Below are 19,813 nucleotides of genomic sequence, written 5' to 3'. Positions count from 1 at the left end.
CTAAAACTGAACTTCAACTGTAAAAACTGGACTGACACCGTTTTAATTTATAAGAACTTCTATGTTAAGCTTCTTTGACACAATCTACATTGTAAAAGCACTATAGAAATGAACATTGAATTGAATATTAACCGATGTTAAATTGTCAATATTTTGGCATAAATTACAAAACAACCCCAAACAGTTGTAATGAGTTAATTAGCATAGACAGCCCTGAGTGAGAAGCAGCCATCCGCCATTAGAGTTTTGAATCTGCCACTATGCTGATGTAGCAGAGGCCAGCTAGTAAGTGCTGTGCAGGTATACCTCACTCCTCTGACCTCCTCTGACCTGAAAGTCACCAGTCGATCCCAGCTTGGAGCGGGTTGGGGGGGTGTAGGACCGGCGGGGTTACATTGGTGCCGTGACCCGGATGTGAGTGAGGTTTAGGGCGGTGAGTGTAGCAGAGGCCAAGCTAGTGAGTGCTGTGCAGGTAAACCTCACTCCTCTGACCTCTAAAGGTGTTCTAGCGACAGATGCTAGAGGCCATGGTCTTTCGCCTCCTTGTTTGAGCAACCAACTCCCATGCGTAAAGTCGCCGGTTCTATCCCAGCTCTAAGAGTGGGTGGTGTAGGACCGGCGGGGTTACACTGACACATAAGCGTTTGTAGCTCCGTCCTCTTTTTAAAAAGATCATAATCTTTATTAAATTTTAAAGCGACATTCACCAAATTGGCACAGTTAGCATCAGTTTCTAAGAGTCATAAAACATTTGTGTTGTATTTTGAGCTTAAACTTACACATTTTAGGGACATCAGAGACTTTTTTTACAGCTTATAAAAAGCAACATCATATGTCTCTTTTATTGGATCTGAAATATCTTCCTGATGGCAACATTTTCAACAGATGATGATCTGAGTGAGATGGATCATCCTAAATGTTTTTATGCTTTCTTGAGTAAGTGGTAGTAGACAAATCTTTTTATTGAACTTTTAAACAGAGCAACTCAAACATATACAGGAACAAGGTACATTCAAAATGAAAAACAAATACAAGGTGAAATAATATTAATTATAAAGAAAAAGGTAAAAGGCACAAAAAATAAGTATTTTTAAATATTTCAAATATTTCAAGTATTTGGAATAAATCTGTTCTCAAAATATGACAGGAAAGGTCTCCAAACTTTGAAGAATCTATTATTTGAGCCCTGGGTGCTATTTTTAAGTTTTTCAAGCTTTAGAAACGCCATGACATTTTCTACCCATTTAGTATGTGTTGGTGGTTTAGCTGACTTCCACTGCAAAAGTACAAGGCTGTTTCTCAATACCAAGTAAGCAAAGTTCGGACTTGCGTCCTTGGAAGTTCAGACTTGGAAGAATGAACTCTAGAGGACGCGAAGACACAAGTCAGGTACTTCAAATGGAACAGCAGTGTACTTCATAACGTCACTTACCTCAACATGGATTCATCAGTTTCACTGTACATTATGAATAAAATGATTTAATTAATATTATATTAATATTATAAATCTACATTTTTGATTTTGGAAAATGTACACATATTTGTATAAATGTGAATAAAAATGTGTTATTATACACAGACACGTGTCTTTGATTATCAGATTTATTAAACTAACTTACAATGGTAAGTATACACACAATAAGAAATAAAGACATACACGATAAGAAATAAAGATTAGGTTAAACAATTCGGTAAACAAAGACAAACAGCGTACAACACGGTAACATAATTAAAGACAATTATAAAAAGTAACAAAATAACACTGCCAAAATAATACACCTGAGAACAAATAATAGATTTATAAGACCAAAAACTGTCCGTTAGATAATCACAAGATGTAATACATATCATGTTTTAACTACGATGGAGAGATGAGATCCAGCGGTACATCCGAGATGGCCTGGCCGAAGTAAAGCTGCTCTGGCGGGAGAGCTGATGACAGAGCTCCCGCTGGCAGGCTGGGAGTCAGAGTCCGCATAGGCCGAGGCACGTCATCAAAGAAGCGCTATCTTTGTGAATAAACTGCCGATTCGAGTTTAAAACAACTAAATTCTCACCTGAAAAACTGTTAAAACTTTATTTTGTGACACAGTAAAGGAGTATTTTTAAAACTGTGCGGGTTTCCTCCTCCGCCATTAGCGCTTGCTGGTTACGCTGCAATGCATTCTGGGATACCTGAGCTTCGCAAGTTCGCACAAGTCACCTCTCGATCAAGCGGCAACCTCCCGCTCTCCCTCAGGAAGCCAATACGGAAGTAACTAAAACTGCACTTCATCCGAAATTCCGCTACTCGTGGCCGCTCCTGGCTCCAAAACAGAGCAAATTTCAATTGAGCCCACTGTTGAATGGCCAACTTTACAGCAGAAAAAAAGGTGTTTACAGCCTGGTACAAAAAAGATTTTGGTTAACACAGCTAATATTACCCTTCATGACAACTGTGAGGGGGTGAATTTTTTTATAACTCATCCGTTTCCTTTATATTAAGTTATATTAAGTTTGCATAATTAAGGGCGTGGCCACTTGAGTGACAGCTAGGTCTCGTTGGTCTCCGTCCCGTCACCTCAGCTGAATCCGGCAGATTAGCCACTGAACTCGCCATATTTATCGTATTTCTGTGTTGTTTTATGTGGCTTTACACAGTCAGCTGCCTTTTGGACTTGTTTCCTACAATTATTAGATGGCATGGCATGCTGAGTGCACTTAATTGTGCTCACAAACCATTCACGTGGCCTCCGTTTCCCATGTGAGTAAAGTTATATACTTATATACCATCTCTATACATGTATTTGTTTTATTTAGGATCATTTATCGTTTAAATTTATATTTAGAGCTGTAATGCACTCCAGAATCTGACAGATTGATTAGCTGTGGGCTCTAGAACAGTCATCTGAAGCGTTGTCATACAGTGTTATGCTGGATTTCATCAATAGTCTAACATTAACTAATACAGACTGTATCTGAGGTGTTTGGAAGTAATTTGCGTTTTCCTCCTGTTGAAAAACGTCATAAGAACAATGTTTAGTGGCTCAATGTGTTACAGCAGTGTTTTTAAAAGTCTAAACACTTTATTTATATAGTGTACAACAAAGCACAAGTGGTCAGAATACAAACGAGTCACAGGTGATAAAGTATAAAGCATTTCTCCCAAAGTAAAGTGTGTCTGAACCAGGTCCAAGCTAAATGCTAGCAGGTGTCGGTAGCTCCGCTCACTCTCCGGATCCTACGTCCATATATTTTACAGTCTATGCTCTCGATGCATCCTTGGCCAAAGGGGCAGAGCAAGTACACATCCGGGTATTTCATGTGTACCTAGTAAGATGTGAACTTTAGAATTGGAGCAGTACTTTGGCAACGGTTGATGACGTTTCACGAGGACACAAGAACGCAAGTACAGACAAGAACGCATATTGAGAAACAGCTTAAGTCTTAGGGCCAACAAAGAGGAGAACGCTAGTGCATTTAATTGACCTTCTGGTAGTGTAAGGTTTTCAGGTGTCACACCAAATATTGCCATTACTGGATCTGGTTGTATCTCCTTTTCACTTGTATAAGAAAAAGTCTCAAACACCGCAGTCCAAAATGGTCTTATTGATGGACATGTCCAGAACATATAACCTAAGGTGGCCTTATCTCTCTTTGGCACCTAGAGCATGCTGGGTCAATTTCTGGGAATATTCTTGACAATTTGCTTTTAGGAAAGTGCAGCCTATGAATTATCTTAAATTGTAATAAACCATGTTTGACGCAAATAGATGTTGAGTGAATTTGCTCAATTGTTTTTCTTGAGTAAGTGAGGGATGTAATATATCTTAAGTTGTTTTCATCTTGCATTTCCTCATTTGCAAGTTGGTTTCATTTCTCAACAGCTGTATTGCACGGATCACACTAATTTTATTGCTCAGTCACATGAATGCAGCTGTCATGGGTCATTATTTGTTTACAAAAATGCCATTGTGAAAGTTTGCATGTCGGATATCCAGCTATAAATTACTTCTCACAGTTGGTTATTGAGACTAAGAAGTTTAATCTGTAATCTGTGCTCAACAGGTGGTGTGAATCCTTCGGGAAACCACCGCAGGAGGAGCTTCAGACGGCCCGGATACATGCGGTCTGAGCCGATTAACCAGCTGGACGTTGCAGAAACATCATGTGATTCTGAACATCACAGAAGTCCTATTTCCAAGTCGCCTGCTGTGGAGAACACTCAAAAGAGTGCTTCAGAATTACTTGGCGAGAAATGGCTGACAGAGGGTTTCGAGAGAGACAACTCATCAAAGTCTTCAAATAAACACCATTTGCATGATGAGGAGGACAATTTACCAGTGCAATCACGTGATGTTTTCAATTCCAGTTTCAGTTTCATTCAACAGTCGCTAGACACTAGCGATTTATTAGATGTAAACACATGCTATTCACCCAGAACTGAACACAAACAATCTGAATCAGCGTCAGGGCACCAGCTGAAGTCTAAAACTTCAAATTCAGGCTTTCTTAAACCTCCATCTGATTTAATGAATCACTTGAGCCAATCAGAAACCAGCATTGTTCAAATGAACCAATTAGAAACCAGAACTGTCCGGGTAAGCCAATCAAAATCAAGCTTTTTAAAACCTCTGTCTGCTTTAATGAATCACTTAAGCCAATCAGAAACCACCAGTGTTCCAATCAACCAATCAGAAACCAGCAGTGCCCCAAAAAGCCAATCAAACTCAGGATTTTTAAAGCCTCTGTCTGACTTAATGAAACACTTGACCCCACCAGAATCCAGCATTGTTTTAATGAACCAATCGGAAACCATAACTATTCCAATGAACCAAACAAAAAACAGCACCATCCCAGTGAGCCAATCAAATGCAGACTTTTTAAATCCTCCATCTGCTTTAATGAATCACTTGAACCAATCAGAAACTGTGCTTATTCCAATGAACCAATCAGAAACCAGCACTATCCCAGTAAGCCAATCAAACTCAGGGTTTTTAAAACCTTCATCTAATTTAATAAATCACTTAAGCCAATCAGAATCAGTCACTGTTCCAATGAACCAATCAGAAACAAGCACGGTCTCATTAAGCCAATCAGAACCTGATTGTTTTTCTTTGAGACATTTGCCTTGTTCGATTGGTCAGTCGGCGCAGCAGAAAGGTCTGCTATTGGACCGAGAGCTGTGGTTGGTGGATCTGGACTTGCAGACCTCGTCCTCCATGATGTCTAAGTATACAAAAGAAAACATCCAGGATTCGGATTCTGGCTCTCTGGATGCTGAAATCACGTCTTCACACTCCATTGACTCTTCAGACTCGACTTCGTCTGGATATGAAAGCACCACACCGTCCTCAGATCAGAGTCAGGATGGTCTGATGAAGAAGTATGAGGATTTTCTGCAAGACTGTCTGCAAAACAATCGCACAAACACCAAGGTGAGAACTAAACAACAAATACTAGTTTTAAGTGAGGATCAAGTTTATCTTTACTTTCATACTATAATATTTTTTTTTTATCAAATATATTTCTCAAATATAATTTACTTTTTTATTTTAAGATTTTTTTTAATTCATTATAAATATAAAAAAATTATAGCTGAATACAATTATTTATTAAGAGTTCCTATAAGAAATGTTCAATATCAGGGTTGTTATATACTCGCCGGCCACTTTATTAGGTACACCTTACTAGTGCTGGGTAGACACTCACTTTTGCCTCCAGAACAATATTTTATTCATTCATTAATTTTCTTGTCTGCTTAGTCCCTTTATTAATCCTGGGTCGCCACAGCGGAATGAACCGCCAACTTATTCAGCGGAGGCCCTTCCAGCCGCAACCCATCTCTGGGAAACATCCACACACAGATTCACTACAGACAATTTAGCCTACACAATTCACCTGTACCGCATGTCTTTGGACTGTGGGGGAAACCGAAGCACCCGGAGAAAACTCACACGAAGGCAGAGAGAACATGCAAACTCCACACAGAAATGCCAACTGAGCCGAGGTTCGAACCAGCGAACTTCTTGCTGTGAGGCGACAGCACTACCTACTGCGCCACTGCCTCGCCACAATATTTCATGTGTCAAAGAAATAAATGAAGTGTGTCTCATAATATATTAAAGACAAGAAAAAATGTCCAAAGAAGGTCAAATCGTTTATAAAAGAAACAGTCTAGTTTTGTTTTAAAATTATATTTATGTAATTTGGCATGTCACCCTGCAGCCCAAGACCGGTTACTCACTGAAGCTAAGCAGGGATGAGCCTGGTCAGTACCTGGATGGGAGACCACTAGGGAACACTGGGTTGCTGTTGGAAGTGGTGTTAGTGAGGCCAGCAGGGGGCGCTCAACCTGTGGTCTGTGTGAGTCCTAATGCCCCAGTAAAAGTGAAGGGGGCAATATACTGTCAGTGGGCTCCGTCTTTCGGATGAGACGTTAAACCGAGGTCCTGACTCTCTGTGGTCATTAAAAATCCCATAGCACTTCTCGTGAAAGAGTAGGGGTTTAACCCCGGTGTCCTGGCCAAAGTCCCTCTATCGGCCCTTACGATCATGGCCTCCCAATCATCCCCTTCCACCTAATTGGCTCTATCACTGTCCCTCCACTCCACCAATAGCTGGTGTGTGGTGAGCGCACTGGCGCCGTTGTCCTGTGGCTTCTGTCGCATCATCCAAGTGGATGCTGCACACTGGTGGTGGTGTGGAGAGACCCCCCCTCATGATTGTGAAGCGCTTTGGGTGTATGGCCATACACAATAAATGCGCTATATAAATACACATTACATTACATTACATTAATGGTGTGATTTAGTATATAGTATAACTTTCATAATGATTTCTCTCATTAGATCGAGTCCATAATGATGAAGCTTCAGAGATTACAGCACAAAGCCATTCTGGATGATGATTATGACACAGGTCAGACATGTTTTGATCATATATTTTTATTTACAGAGAAGATGTTTTTTTTTTAATATGTACTTATTCTAAAACTATACACCCATATTGAAATCTAATATATGGAAACATGCAAATAGCATACTTAATACATGTTTTTATTTGGATTTCATATATTTAATGTTTTTTGTGTAGGCTTGTATTTCACAGTACTTTAGAAATAGTCAAAAATGTCTCTGTCAATGTTTTCAAACAATTATATTTGATTTACGAAAGTCACACAAGTGCCAATTTCACATGGGTCACATCCATAATGGAGAGATGTCACATCCGTAACGACAATATTTGGTCCCACTTTATATTAAGTGTCCTTAACTACGATGTACTTGCATCAAAAAAATAAATACAATGTACCTACTGTGTTTATAATGTATTTGAGAACACTTGTGGTGCTTTTTAGTTGGGATAGGGGTTGGGATATGGACAGGTTTGGTGGTGTGGGTAGGTTTAAGGGGAGGTTGAGGTGTAAGGGATGGTCAACAGTGTATTTACAAATCTAATTACAAAAGTTAATTACAGATGTAATTACATACATGTATGTAATCAAGCATAAGTATACAGTAAATACATGTATTTACACAATAAGTACATTAACAAACTATTAATTCCTGTGTAAGTACATATTAGTTAAGGCCACTTAAAATAAAGTGGGACCCAATATTTTTCTCATAAATGCAAGAATGTCAAATAAAATAAAGTCAATCATTTTTGTTTTATAGAGAGACATATTTTATCCTTTTAATTAGCATTATTTCTTTTGGGTTGTGCAGTTTAATTCACAGAGTTTCTACAAAGTATGTTGTATACTGCAAACTCGCATACTTTTTTTGGTCACATCTATAACGCATGTTTATTTTCCTCATTTAAAGTACAAAACATGTTTACATGCTGTTTTATTTCTGATCCCACAACTCTGTGGTGCGTTGTTCTGGAAAATATAAACAGATGTTTCAATGTAATGTTAACATACGCTTTCTATGTGAATTTATGTTTTGAGTTTTGACTGCAGATGTCACATCCATAACGCTGGAAAACATACAAAGCATATACGATTATAGCTAATATATTTGAACATATACAGTTGAAGTCATAATTATTAGCCGACTTTTCATTTAGATATTGTTTTTCCCCAAATGATGTTTAACAGAGCAAGGGAATTTTCACAGTATGTCTGATAATGTTTTTTCTTCTGGAGAACGCCTTGTATGTTTTATTTCGGCTAGAATAAAAGCAGTTATTAATTTTTTAAACACCATTTTAAGGACAAAATTATTAGCCCCTTTAAGCAATTTTTTCCCCCCGATAATCTACAGAACAAACCATCAATATACAATAACTTGCCTAATTACCCTAACCTGCCTAGTTAACCTAATGGGGTAGTGCTGTTCCCATGCTGATAATCTTCCGTTGACCTGCTATTGTGAACTTTTTTTCCCATTTTATACGGTTCCTTTTACAGCAACTATGTTGTAATGTTATTAAAATACATTCAGTTAAATAAACTTTGACATTTATTTATCTGCTCAAGTGTAAAACGGGAGAAAAAGCTGTTTACTCGCACTCGCCCGTCAGAATCGGCAGGCTAGCGCAGAAGCTCCTTTGAATAAACTGGGGTAAAATAAATGGTCATATTATAAAGACATGGAGGTGGAAAATGTAATTTGATGCAGTGCTTCTTGTACAATCTGAGGCTCACTTTAAATCGGATATCACGCAGCTATTGGAGATCGCTGATTTTTAAAGAAAACAGACCTTAAACGCACCGGTTTTTGCATTGTCATTCGGTTCACCGGAAGCTCTTAACCCAGGTTACTGTCAAATTAAAAGTCCTACTAGCATGCTTCGGCATATACCCTATTAACCTAGTTAAGCCTTTAAATGTAACTTTAAGCTGTATAGAAGTGTCTTGAAAAATATCTAGTCAAATATTATTTCCTGTCATCATGACAAAGACAAGGTATATCCGTTATTAGAGTTGAGTTATTAAAACTGTTATGTTTAGAAATGTGTTGAGGAAATCTTCTTTCCGTTAAACAGAAATTGGAGAAAAAAAAAATAAACAGGGGCTCTAATAATTTAAGGGGGCTAATAATTCTGACCTCAATTGTATGTACATATAAGAAATATGTAAATTACTTTGAAATATATGTTACATATATCATTTTATTTATGTGAATTCTAAATATGAACTTGTTGGTGTGGTCATTGCATCATATTTTAATCTTAAATGACGGCCAAACTCCATATGTTATCTTTCACTGCAGTTTTATGTCCCTGTAAGTCCACAGCTGAGAACAGAACATAGATATGGTCTGGACACATGCTTGTGGTGTTCAAACACACCCAAACTCTCCCAGCTGATTGTCTGAACTCAGCAAACCAGACAGCAGACGTGTGATTAATGTTCCCGTGTGTATGTTTGTGTGGCAGTAACAGTATAAATGTATATGTGTATATATATATGTATATATGTATATATGTGTATATGTGTGTGTGTGTATATATATATATATATATATATATATATATATATATATATATATATATATATATATATATATATATATATATATATATGTATATATATATATATATATGTATATATTTATGTGTGTGTGTGTGTGTGTGTGTGTGTGTATATATATATATATATATATATATATATATATATATATATATATATATATATATATATATATATATATATATGATGATGATGATGATGATGATGATCAGTGGTTCAGCTGTAATTATACGAAGCTCCAAGAACACTTTTGTACACTAAATTAACTGAAAAAATTACTTTGTTCGCCTGTGTCTTCTCTCCAGCGCATTTACTACAGGCAATTTGAAGTATTGCCATTAGATTCAGAAGCACAGCATACAAGCATCATATTGCACATAGTAAATGCACACTCTAGTTTACCGCAGGAGATACACAAATGTTCAAAATGGCCCTTTTAAATAAACATTTTTACATTTTATAATGATCCCTGAACCTTTGCCCCTGAAGAATGCATACAGTACTATTAGACTTAAAGATTTGTCTGTATCTTTGCATGTGTTCTGGTTCCCATGCTATTTTTAAACAGTTCTGTGGTTCAGTGTTAAACAGTGCCATCTGCTGGTTCAACACATAATGACGTGTGCTTTTCATGGACTCAAGCATCAAAGTATCATCACCACGCAGTGTAGTGTACTTTGTAATTGTAATAGATTACAAATTACCTTATTTAAAATGTATTAAGTAGTGTACCTTTTTTAATAACTTTATAAAAGTAAAGTAACTGATTACATCTGAGTACTTTTTGATTACTTTTAAGTTTCTAATGGATATTTTCAGCTAAATCATTTTTAAGCATTTATACAAAGCAGGTGTGACCTTACAGTAGCTCTGTTTACGGTTAAGAGTTTTAACATATTTTATCATTTGAATTAGGCTGAAAATAATTTAATTTTAAACTACAGCCACCACAAGACCAGACTTTATAACAAAAAAGTGTTTACTGTTTTAGGTAGTTGTGCGGGGTGATTTTTGTATTGCATTTGCAATAAAAAATACGTCTAAGCTATTTTGCCATTTTCATATTTAAACCGAAGCAACTTAAATCCAAGGTAATCACATCTTAGTGATCAATAAAACTGTCAATGAAACATTTGAGGCAGAATTGTTCAGTTATTTGCTGTAAATAATATGCTGTACTAAACAGAAACGCATTATAGAATATAACAGCAAAAGCAAAACATCCAATAAAACCAGATGTCACACATTTAAAATACTAGAGTCATTTATAGTAAAGGGTAATATTTAGAAATGAGCATTATATTGTACATAGATTTACAACTCTTCATTAATAAATGACACTAGTGTCATTAGTAACTGTCATGAACTAATAGTAATTACCATAGTATACTTCAGCCTTTAATACAGTAAACTATATATATATAGACCTCCTCTCCCTCAGTCATCTTTCCATGAAGCAAATTTCTTGTGTTAGGCTAATTGGGCGACATCACCGACGAGAGCGAGAGGTGGTAGTAACACCCTAAAAAGTTTGTTGTCGACCACCGTAAAACAGGTAGAAGAAGAATTAGCCATTCTCGCCGTCTTATGGCTTTATTTTCATTGGCTAGTCACCGGCCTCACAGCTCTGTGAATGTCAGTGTTGTCACTTATTGATCTGCGATTGGTAAATGTAGCTTGTGTGGATGCTACCGCGCTACTTGACAAATAAAATAGCTTCATTACTGAAAAGCTATTGGATTTAGAAAGTAGCAATGCTACGGCCACACTGCTGAGAAATATAGTTATAGGAGAATAGCACTGCTTTAATAAACGGCCTTAGCAGAAGGCATCGTGCATATCAAAAACAGGCAAAGCAACAGATTAGTATTATTCAACATTTCCCAGATTTTAAAGAATATTTTTAGATGTAACTATTTGTAATCTTTACCATTTTCATAAGTAACTGTAATTTAATTGGACATTTTTTTTCTCAGTAACTTAACGAATTACAGTTACATTTATTTTGTAATTAAATTATGTAAAACCATGTAACTAGTTACTCCCCAAAACTGATCATCACATGTGGATGTATTTTCCCATGCAAATAAAATAGCATTAATTTCCTCCACCCGAGTTACAGTACTCATAAAAAAAACATCCCTCTGTGTCTCATGTGTAAGATCTAATGATGTTACTTCTGGATTTGATCAGATCAGATGATTGACCTACATTTGTCAGCTGGACATTTATTCATTCTTCCTTTTGAGCCTGACAAGCCTTGTGACTTACTTAACTGGACATTTCCCAGAGAAGTGGGTCAGTTGTGTTTGTTTTGTTTTGTTCAGTCTGTCTGACAAACACACAGAGAAACGCACACACGTTTGTTTTTTACAAGTTGTGGGGACATTACACAGGTTTTCATAATGTACAGGCTGTATTTTGTGTTGCTCTAACCCCACCCTACCCCTAAACCTAACCCTTAAAGGAAACTGTATACAGCAGGAGTTATCAGGGCCTACTCACACTATGCCATCCGTACCGTGGCCAGGCCCGTTTCCCGGATCATTTGACAAGTGTGAGTGCATCGAATCGGGCTCGAGCACTGTTCACTTGGGCTTTGGCGCGGTACGCTTGTGTGTGAGTGCAAAACGTGCCAAAGCCTGAAACTGAAAGCGAGACGTGACTTTTACGGGGCTGTTTCATATGGATTTATTAATCATTCTTACTGTTCAGTGAACGCAAACTGCCGTAGTTTATTAAAGACGAGAACTCCTCACAGCATGACAGCTGCACCTTCAGCAGACCTCCTCATTCCTGCAGCACGAGAGCTTTATGATTGTTTATGAGCGCTAAAAGTGGCGGATCTGTCCGGCAAAATATCTGACTGCATGTCACCGCATCCCTAAGGACTGTTTGGCGAAATATTTGACGGCATATCAAACGACTGAAACGATATAACTAGAGAAATCTCAACTGTGCTACTGGGTGAGAGCGTATGGCAAGCCGTTTTAGCATTTAAACCTTGTTCTGACAATCCAGTAACTTAACGAATTACAGTTACATTTATTTTGTAATTAAATTACGTAAAACCATGTAACTAGTTACTCCCCAACACTGATCATCACATGTGGATAATTTTAACATGCAAATAAAATAGCATTAATTTCCTCCACCCGAGTTACAGTACTCAAAAAAAACATCCCTCTGTGTCTCATGTGTAAGATCTAATGATGTTACTTCTGGATTTGATCAGATCAGATGATTGACCTACATTTGTCAGCTGGACATTTATTTATTCTTCCTTTTGAGCCTGACAAGCCTTGTGACTTACTTAACTGGACATTTCCCAGAGAAGTGGGTCAGTTGTGTTTGTTTTGTTTTGTTCAGTCTGTCTGACAAACACACAGAGAAACGCACACACGTTTGTTTTTTACAAGTTGTGGGGACATTACACAGGTTTTCATAATGTACAGGCTGTATTTTGTGTTGCTCTAACCCCACCCTAACCGTTAAAGGAAACTGTATACAGCAGGGGTTATCAGGGCCTACTCACACTATGCCATCCGTACTGTGCCCAGGCCCGTTTCCCGGATAGTTTGAGAATTGTGAGTGCGCTGAATTGGGCTCAGGCACGGTTCATTTGGCCGGCCCTATCCCGGTTGGAAGAGGTGTGCTTAAGCGCGGTTCACTTGGGCTTTGGTGCGGTACGCTTGTGTGTGAGTGCAAAACGCGCCAAAGCCCGAAACTGAAAGTGAGACGTGACTTTTAAGGCACTGTTTCATATGGATTTATTAATCATTCTTACTGTTCAGTGTACGCAAACTGCCGTAGTAGCCAAACCCCTCACTACATGACAGCTGCACCTTCAGCAAACTTCCTAATTCCTGCAGCACGAGGACTTTGATTGTTTATGAGTGCCAAAAGTATCTGATCTGTTCGGCGAAATATCTGACTGCGTGTCCCCGCATTTCTAAGCGACATAACTGAAGAAATCTCCACTGTGCTGAGAGAGAGCGCTTCTGACCATCGCATCATCGATGACGTAAGCGCGCCCAGGCCCGAACGTAATGTGACTGCGGGCCGTCGGGGGAGATGGGAGGGGGGACAAGCGTGCTTTAGCCCGGTTTGAGGCAACTGTACATAGTGTGAGTCCTGAAGGTCCGGAGTCCTGCAGATTTTAGCTCCAGCTTGCCTCAACACACCTGCAAGAGTGTTTCTAGAAAGCCTAAAGCTGCGGTCACACTAGAGTTTGAGCATGTGAAATTCTGTTGTATGGTGTTGCGAAAAGGGGCGGGATTAAAAAAGATAATTAGACATTTAAAAAAGCGAGCAATTGCTCCATGTTTTAAATTTCTGTCTAGAGAGGTCATGTTTTGATCCTCGATTGGTCTCACGCTGTCAAGTGATGCTATTTTTACAGGTCAGAGTTGACCAAGCTTAAACTTTCTGTCGCTTAAAAGCTTGATTAGCTAGCCTAATGCCTAGTTCAGACTGCGTGATTTTAGCCCCGATTTTGGCTCGCTGACAGGTTTTGAGAAATCGTGGACAAATGCCTGAAATCACAGGCAAATCGGTGCTCGTGCTCGTGCACGTGAGTGACAATCACACAGTATGAATTATCAAAGACGCGATCTGAGAGAAACGCAGATGAGTCGCCGATGCCTGAGATATTTGGCGTGCTGAATATCTGGAGCTGTCGGCGATTCAAATCATGCCGTGTGAATTGAGTTATGACTGAAAATAACATCAGCGATCGCCTACAGCCAATGAGAGAGCGGCATTCACTTGTGTGTGTGTGTGTGTGTGTGTGTAAACCTGCTGCAGGCCAGCGGGAGGCTGGCGGAGAAGTTAAAAGCGCTCTTTTTCGGTTTATTTGGACCCACGAAATGGAGGAAAAACTAGTGGAGGTTTGACAGAACCGTGTCTGTTTGATGTTTCATACAGAAAGAAATTAGTTTATTATCAACGTTGAGGAGAAATGGCTAATTCCCTTTAAACCCAGGTGAGCAAATATGTACATTTTCTACCCCATTAAAGGCTTCTTTCTCATTATGTAGTTAATAACAAAAGATATACGACGTGTTTTTGGCTGTGAGACGTAGTTTGGACGAAGTTGTCGGCAATTCTTCCTATTGTAAAGTCATGCAATGTGAAAGTCCCTGTCGCTGATCCATCTTGCAGTGTAAACAAAGCAGTGACGAAACGCTAGCCCAGATAGTCAAGCAGTGTGAAAACATCTGTGACACGATTACTTTCAAAATCATGCAGTCTGAACTCGGCATTAGCTTGTCTGATTGGTGTTGGAGCTGAAATCTGCTGGACACTAGACTTCCAGGAATGAGTTTGAGAAGCCCTTCTGTACAGTATTACTTTGTGATAAAAACTCATTCTGTGTGATTAATAAGCTTTTAGACAAATGAGGACGTCAGCAGTGTCTTCATATCTCACCACTTTCTTGTAATACCTGTGTCATTATACAGATTTGTGTCCTGATTTGTCACAAAAACATGTACACACAGACACACACACACACACACACACACACACACACTTCCTGCAGCGTTACAGATTTGTGTTTGTTATGTTATTGTTTATCCCATCAAATAAAAGCTGCCATTCACATCACATCAGATTTTTATGTATTTATTTTTTGTGTGTTTAGCTGAGCGTTTTGGTAAGAAACTGGAGGAACTGAGAAGAGAAAGAGCGACACTTAAGCCTGGACTTCCATCCAGACACCCTGAAGTCACTGGATATCTGGAGCGGCTCAGAACAGCAGTGAACAGCGCCATCCACAGGACAGACTCAGACTGCAGGTAGGAAAATATCACAATTATACTATACAAAGCTGCAGTAATTCAAGCAAAAAATATGGTCAATTTGTGAAATATTATTACAGTTTAAAATAAGTGCATTGTGTTGGAATAGATTTTAAAATGTCATTTATTCCTGTTATTCAAAGCTGAATTTTCGGCATCATTACTCCAGTCTTTAGTCACGAAATCATTCTAATAATCTGCAACTACACTACCTGACAAAAGTCTTGTCATTAATCCCAGTTGTAAGAGCAACACATAATAACTTGACTTCTAGTTGATCATTTGAAAAAAGTGGCAGAAGGTGGATTTTTCCCATGAATCATCTGTTGAGCAGCATCCCAATCATCACAAATACTGCAGAAGACCAACTGGAACCAGCATGGAGCCAAGACTCTCACAGTTATCAGTCAAGTTTGGTGAAGGAAAAATCATGGTTTGGGTCTGGATGATCAACATCAACAGCCTGAGGTATCAAGACATTTGTGCTGCCCATTACATTACAAACCACAGGAGAGGGACAATTCTCCAGCAGGATAGCGCTCCTTCTCATACTTCAGCCTCCACATCAAAGCTCCAGAAAGCAAAGAAGATCAAGCTGCTCCAGGATTGGCCAGCCCAGTCATCAGATATGAAGATTAATGAGCATGTCTTGGGTAAGATGGAGGAGGCGTTGAAGATGAACACAAATAGTCTTGATGAGCTCTGGGAGTCCTGCAGGAACGCTTTCTTCTTCATTCCAGATGACTTTATTAATCAGTGATGTGAGTCATGTCAGAGATGTATGGATGCAGTCCTCCAAGCTCATGATGGAGTCAGACACAATATTCATTCTGTCTCCACTGCAGCAGGACTTTATATTCTATACTGGACATTATTTCTGTTCAGTGATGACACTTTAGTCTAAGCAGAGTCAGACCTTACTGTCCTAATCAAATCATTCAACATCAAGACATGATCATATTTTATTGTGCTCAAATAAGCAAAATCTAGAGACTTTACCTTTCATATAAGCCACTTCTGACACCAAATGATCAACTAGAAGTCAACTTATTATTTGTTACAAGGTTACAAGACTGTCAGGTAGTGTATACTGAGCCATTGATGTATCCTCTTCTTTCTCTTTGTTTTACTGTATATCCTGATATCATGTTTATGTTTGATTTTTAATTATTTATTATTATTTTTTGTTAGTTTAGTGGTGTATAGCTCTTTGGTCAATGCACTGTTGCGTGTAAATGTGCTATATAAATGAATAAGTGACTGAATTGATTAATGAATCATTTAGAAATCATTAAAATATGCTGATTTGCTGATCAAGAAATGTCTCTATTTATTTATATTTATGGTAATTTTTTTAATTAAATGCTCAAAGAATGTAATTTGATGAAAATATGTTTATATTATTCACCCTTTATTGCCACCTTTGATAAATTTAAATGTGTCCTTTCTGAATAGTTGTGTTAATGGTGTTGTATTTGAAGGTTAGTTTGTTGGTTTACTCAAGCTTCAGAAAAAAGCCTTTTAAACAGGAAGTCAGACAGGTGGGGCTGGAATGTGTCTAAACAGCACTTCCTGTGACGTGTTGTTTCCATATGTTTATTTTTGTACAGTGTGCAGTCAGACACTTGAGCTCATCGAGTTTCATCTTAGAAAACTGATGAGATTAAAATGCTCATGATAAAATAGCCGAGAGAAATGATAAATATATGCACAAATGTGCATTGCTATTTTATTTAAACAAGTGATATAGTTCTGCTACAAGTATTTGATTATAATCATCATATAATATAAGTATCACTTAAAACACCAACATTTTAGTTTTCTTTTGTTTACATAACAGAATTTTATATATATTTGTTAAATGACAGGTATAATTATTTTGTTTTTATGTTAATGTTCTTATTTTATTTATTTTATTTTTAGTTATTTGTTGTTTTGTCATTCTACTTTTAAGCATTATTTCTATGTAGTTTTTCTAAAATATTTTCTACCACAATAACATTACTGATTTATTTATTTATTTTTATTTTAAAACACATTTGATGTAATTCATTTGATTTTATATTAGCTTTATTTCACTTACTGTCATTTCAAAAATAACTTAATTAATAATAATAATAATAGTAATAATAATAATACGAGCATATTTTTTAGTCTGTAATCATTCTAAATACTTCTTCCACAGCACTGGTGACCCGAGTGAAGATCAGAGGTCCTGCATCTCTCAGAGTCGAGCTCAAACACGAGAGATGCTGTTAGAGGAGAAACAGAGGATTCAGGTAACAATCGGATGTTGTCATTTATCATTACAACACACTACAGTACAAATGCTCCGATTGTTGACTTAAAATGATAAAGAATTATATTTATATATTATTAGCCCCCTTTTGAATTTATTTTTCTTTATTAAATATTTCCCAAACAATGTTTAATAGAGTAAGGAGATTTTCAAAGCATGTCTGATTATATTTTTTCTTCTGCAGAAAGTCTTATTTGTTTTATTTCGGCTAGAATAAAAGCTGTTTTAAATTTTTTAAAAGCCATTTTAAGGTCAAAATTATTAGCCCCTTTAAGCAATATTTGTTTATCGATAGTCTACAGAACAAACCATCGATATACAATAACTTGCCTAATTACCATAACCTGCCTAGTTAACCTAATTAACCTAGTTAAGCCTTTAAATGTCACTTTAAGCTGTATAGAAGTGTCTTAAAAAATATCTAGTCAAATATTATGTACTGTCATCATGACAAAGATAAAATAAATCAGTTATTAGAAATGAGTTATTAAAACTATTATGTTTAGAAATGTGTTGGAAAAAATCCTCTCTCCTTTAAACGGGGTCTAATAATTCAGAGGGTTAATAATTCTGACTTTAACTGTGTGTTTGTGTGCCCAGCATAAATGAGTTCACCCCTCAGAGATTTTTCTTTTAATTTTTTTATATCTATAGGATGCTTTACAATAATATATTTGTTCATATACATTAGGTCAGTCAGTATTAAAGACAAAATATCTAACAAAACTATCTAACAAAGAAAACTAAGCTCACAGTCCAAATGTCAGTACACCCAAATTTAAATATTAGGAAAAAATATGAAATACAATTATAATAAACAGGAGAAATTAACAGAAGCAAAAAAAATAAATTAAATGCATCATCTTTTTATTCCTAAAGATGTTAATGAATATAACGGTTTAATAAAACTGTTTTGTATAAATTCATGAATGGATACATGCGTAAAAATATGATTTTTCAAAAGGGGGTGTACTAATTACTATTATACTATATGTACATGCAGTCTAATAAAAATGTTTTCTAAATAATGATAATTGATTTCTATTGGAATTGGCCAGTTGATGCTGAAAAAAATGCTGATCAGAATCGACCATTGCTGCATGGGGAATTATACATCTTGACTCCTCATTTAGTAGAAATGATGTAACACTTCTAATAGGCGTTGGACTAAAAGTTTAAGAATTGAGCTGTTTTTCTGTGAGTGTTGTTGTGACGCAGATGTTTGTGTTGTGCAGAAGGAGATTTGTGATGTTCAGCGGCGGCTGCGGGATCTGCAGGAGCGCAGCAGGGCTCTGGAGCTTCAGCTGGAGCTGCAGGAGATGCAGGGACCCGTCCTCAGGGCCGCAGACTCTCCTCATCTGCATCTGACGTCTCGAGCGCTGGAGGATCTGCTCACGTCTGAACATCGCCAGCGCATCAGCGTTTCTCCACCAGCACACATCCGCAGGTCTGTGTAAATATCACCCAGGAACTATAATGTGTGTATAATATTTCATTAAACTGAAAATGTAGACCCAGTCCCACTTTATTGGTACTAATGGGCTCAGAGTGTGACAAGAAAATCTCCCCCACATTATTACACCACCACCACCAGCCTGAACCGCTGATACAAGGCAGGATGGGTCCATGCTTTCATGTTGGTAAGGCCCAAATTCTGACACGACCATCTGAATGTGTCAGCAGAAATGGAGACTCATCAGAGCAGGCAACGTTTCTCCAATCTTCTATTGTCCAGTTTTGGTGAGTCTGTGTGAATTGTAGCCTCAGTTTCCTGTTCTTAGCTGACAGGAGCGGCACCCGGTGTGCTCTTCTGCTGCTGTAGCCCATCCGCCTCAAGTCTGGATGTGTTGTGAGTTCAGAGATGCTCTTCTGCAGATCTCAGTTGTATCGAGTGCTTATTTGAGTTACTGTTGCCTTTCTATCAGCTGGAACCAGTCTGGCCATTCTCCTCTGACCTCTGGCATCATCAAGACATTTGCGCCCACAGAACTGCCGCTCACTGGATATTTCCTCTTTTTTCAGACCATTCTCTGTAAACCCTAGAGATGGTTGTGCGTGAAAATCCCAGTAGATCAGCAGTTTCTGGAATACTCAGACCAGCCCGTTTGGCAGCAACAACCATGCCACGTTCAAATCTCTTAAATCCCCTTTCTTCCCCATTCTGATGCTCAGATTAAACTTCAGTAGATCATCCTGTCCATGTCTACATGCCTAAATGTATAACTATTTATTTATTATTATTATTATTAT

At 37.7% G+C, this 19,813-nt stretch overlaps 2 protein-coding genes across 4 annotated transcripts in view; one reads left to right on the top strand and one right to left on the bottom strand.

Moving 5' to 3' along the window:
* Positions 1 to 19,813, bottom strand: part of LOC100331556 (signal induced proliferation associated 1 like 2) — an 823,625-nt gene that overhangs the window by 369,170 nt on the left and 434,642 nt on the right. The window lies entirely within an intron of this gene.
* disc1 (DISC1 scaffold protein) overlaps positions 1 to 19,813 on the top strand; it is a 90,294-nt gene that overhangs the window by 15,515 nt on the left and 54,966 nt on the right. For all 3 annotated transcript variants that reach the window (XM_073919488.1, NM_001142263.1, XM_068212829.2), the window contains 5 exon segments: positions 4,048 to 5,417; positions 6,831 to 6,900; positions 15,108 to 15,261; positions 17,450 to 17,543; positions 18,799 to 19,010. In XM_073919488.1, coding sequence (XP_073775589.1) covers positions 4,104 to 5,417; positions 6,831 to 6,900; positions 15,108 to 15,261; positions 17,450 to 17,543; positions 18,799 to 19,010 — 1,844 coding nt within the window. In that variant the 5' untranslated portion in view covers positions 4,048 to 4,103.

Source organism: Danio rerio, chromosome 13 (assembly GCF_049306965.1).
Source record: "Danio rerio strain Tuebingen ecotype United States chromosome 13, GRCz12tu, whole genome shotgun sequence".
NCBI classification, from domain to species: domain Eukaryota; kingdom Metazoa; phylum Chordata; class Actinopteri; order Cypriniformes; family Danionidae; genus Danio; species Danio rerio.
Note: the sequence above shows the minus strand (reverse complement) of the source record. Positions and strands in the feature narration are given on the sequence as shown.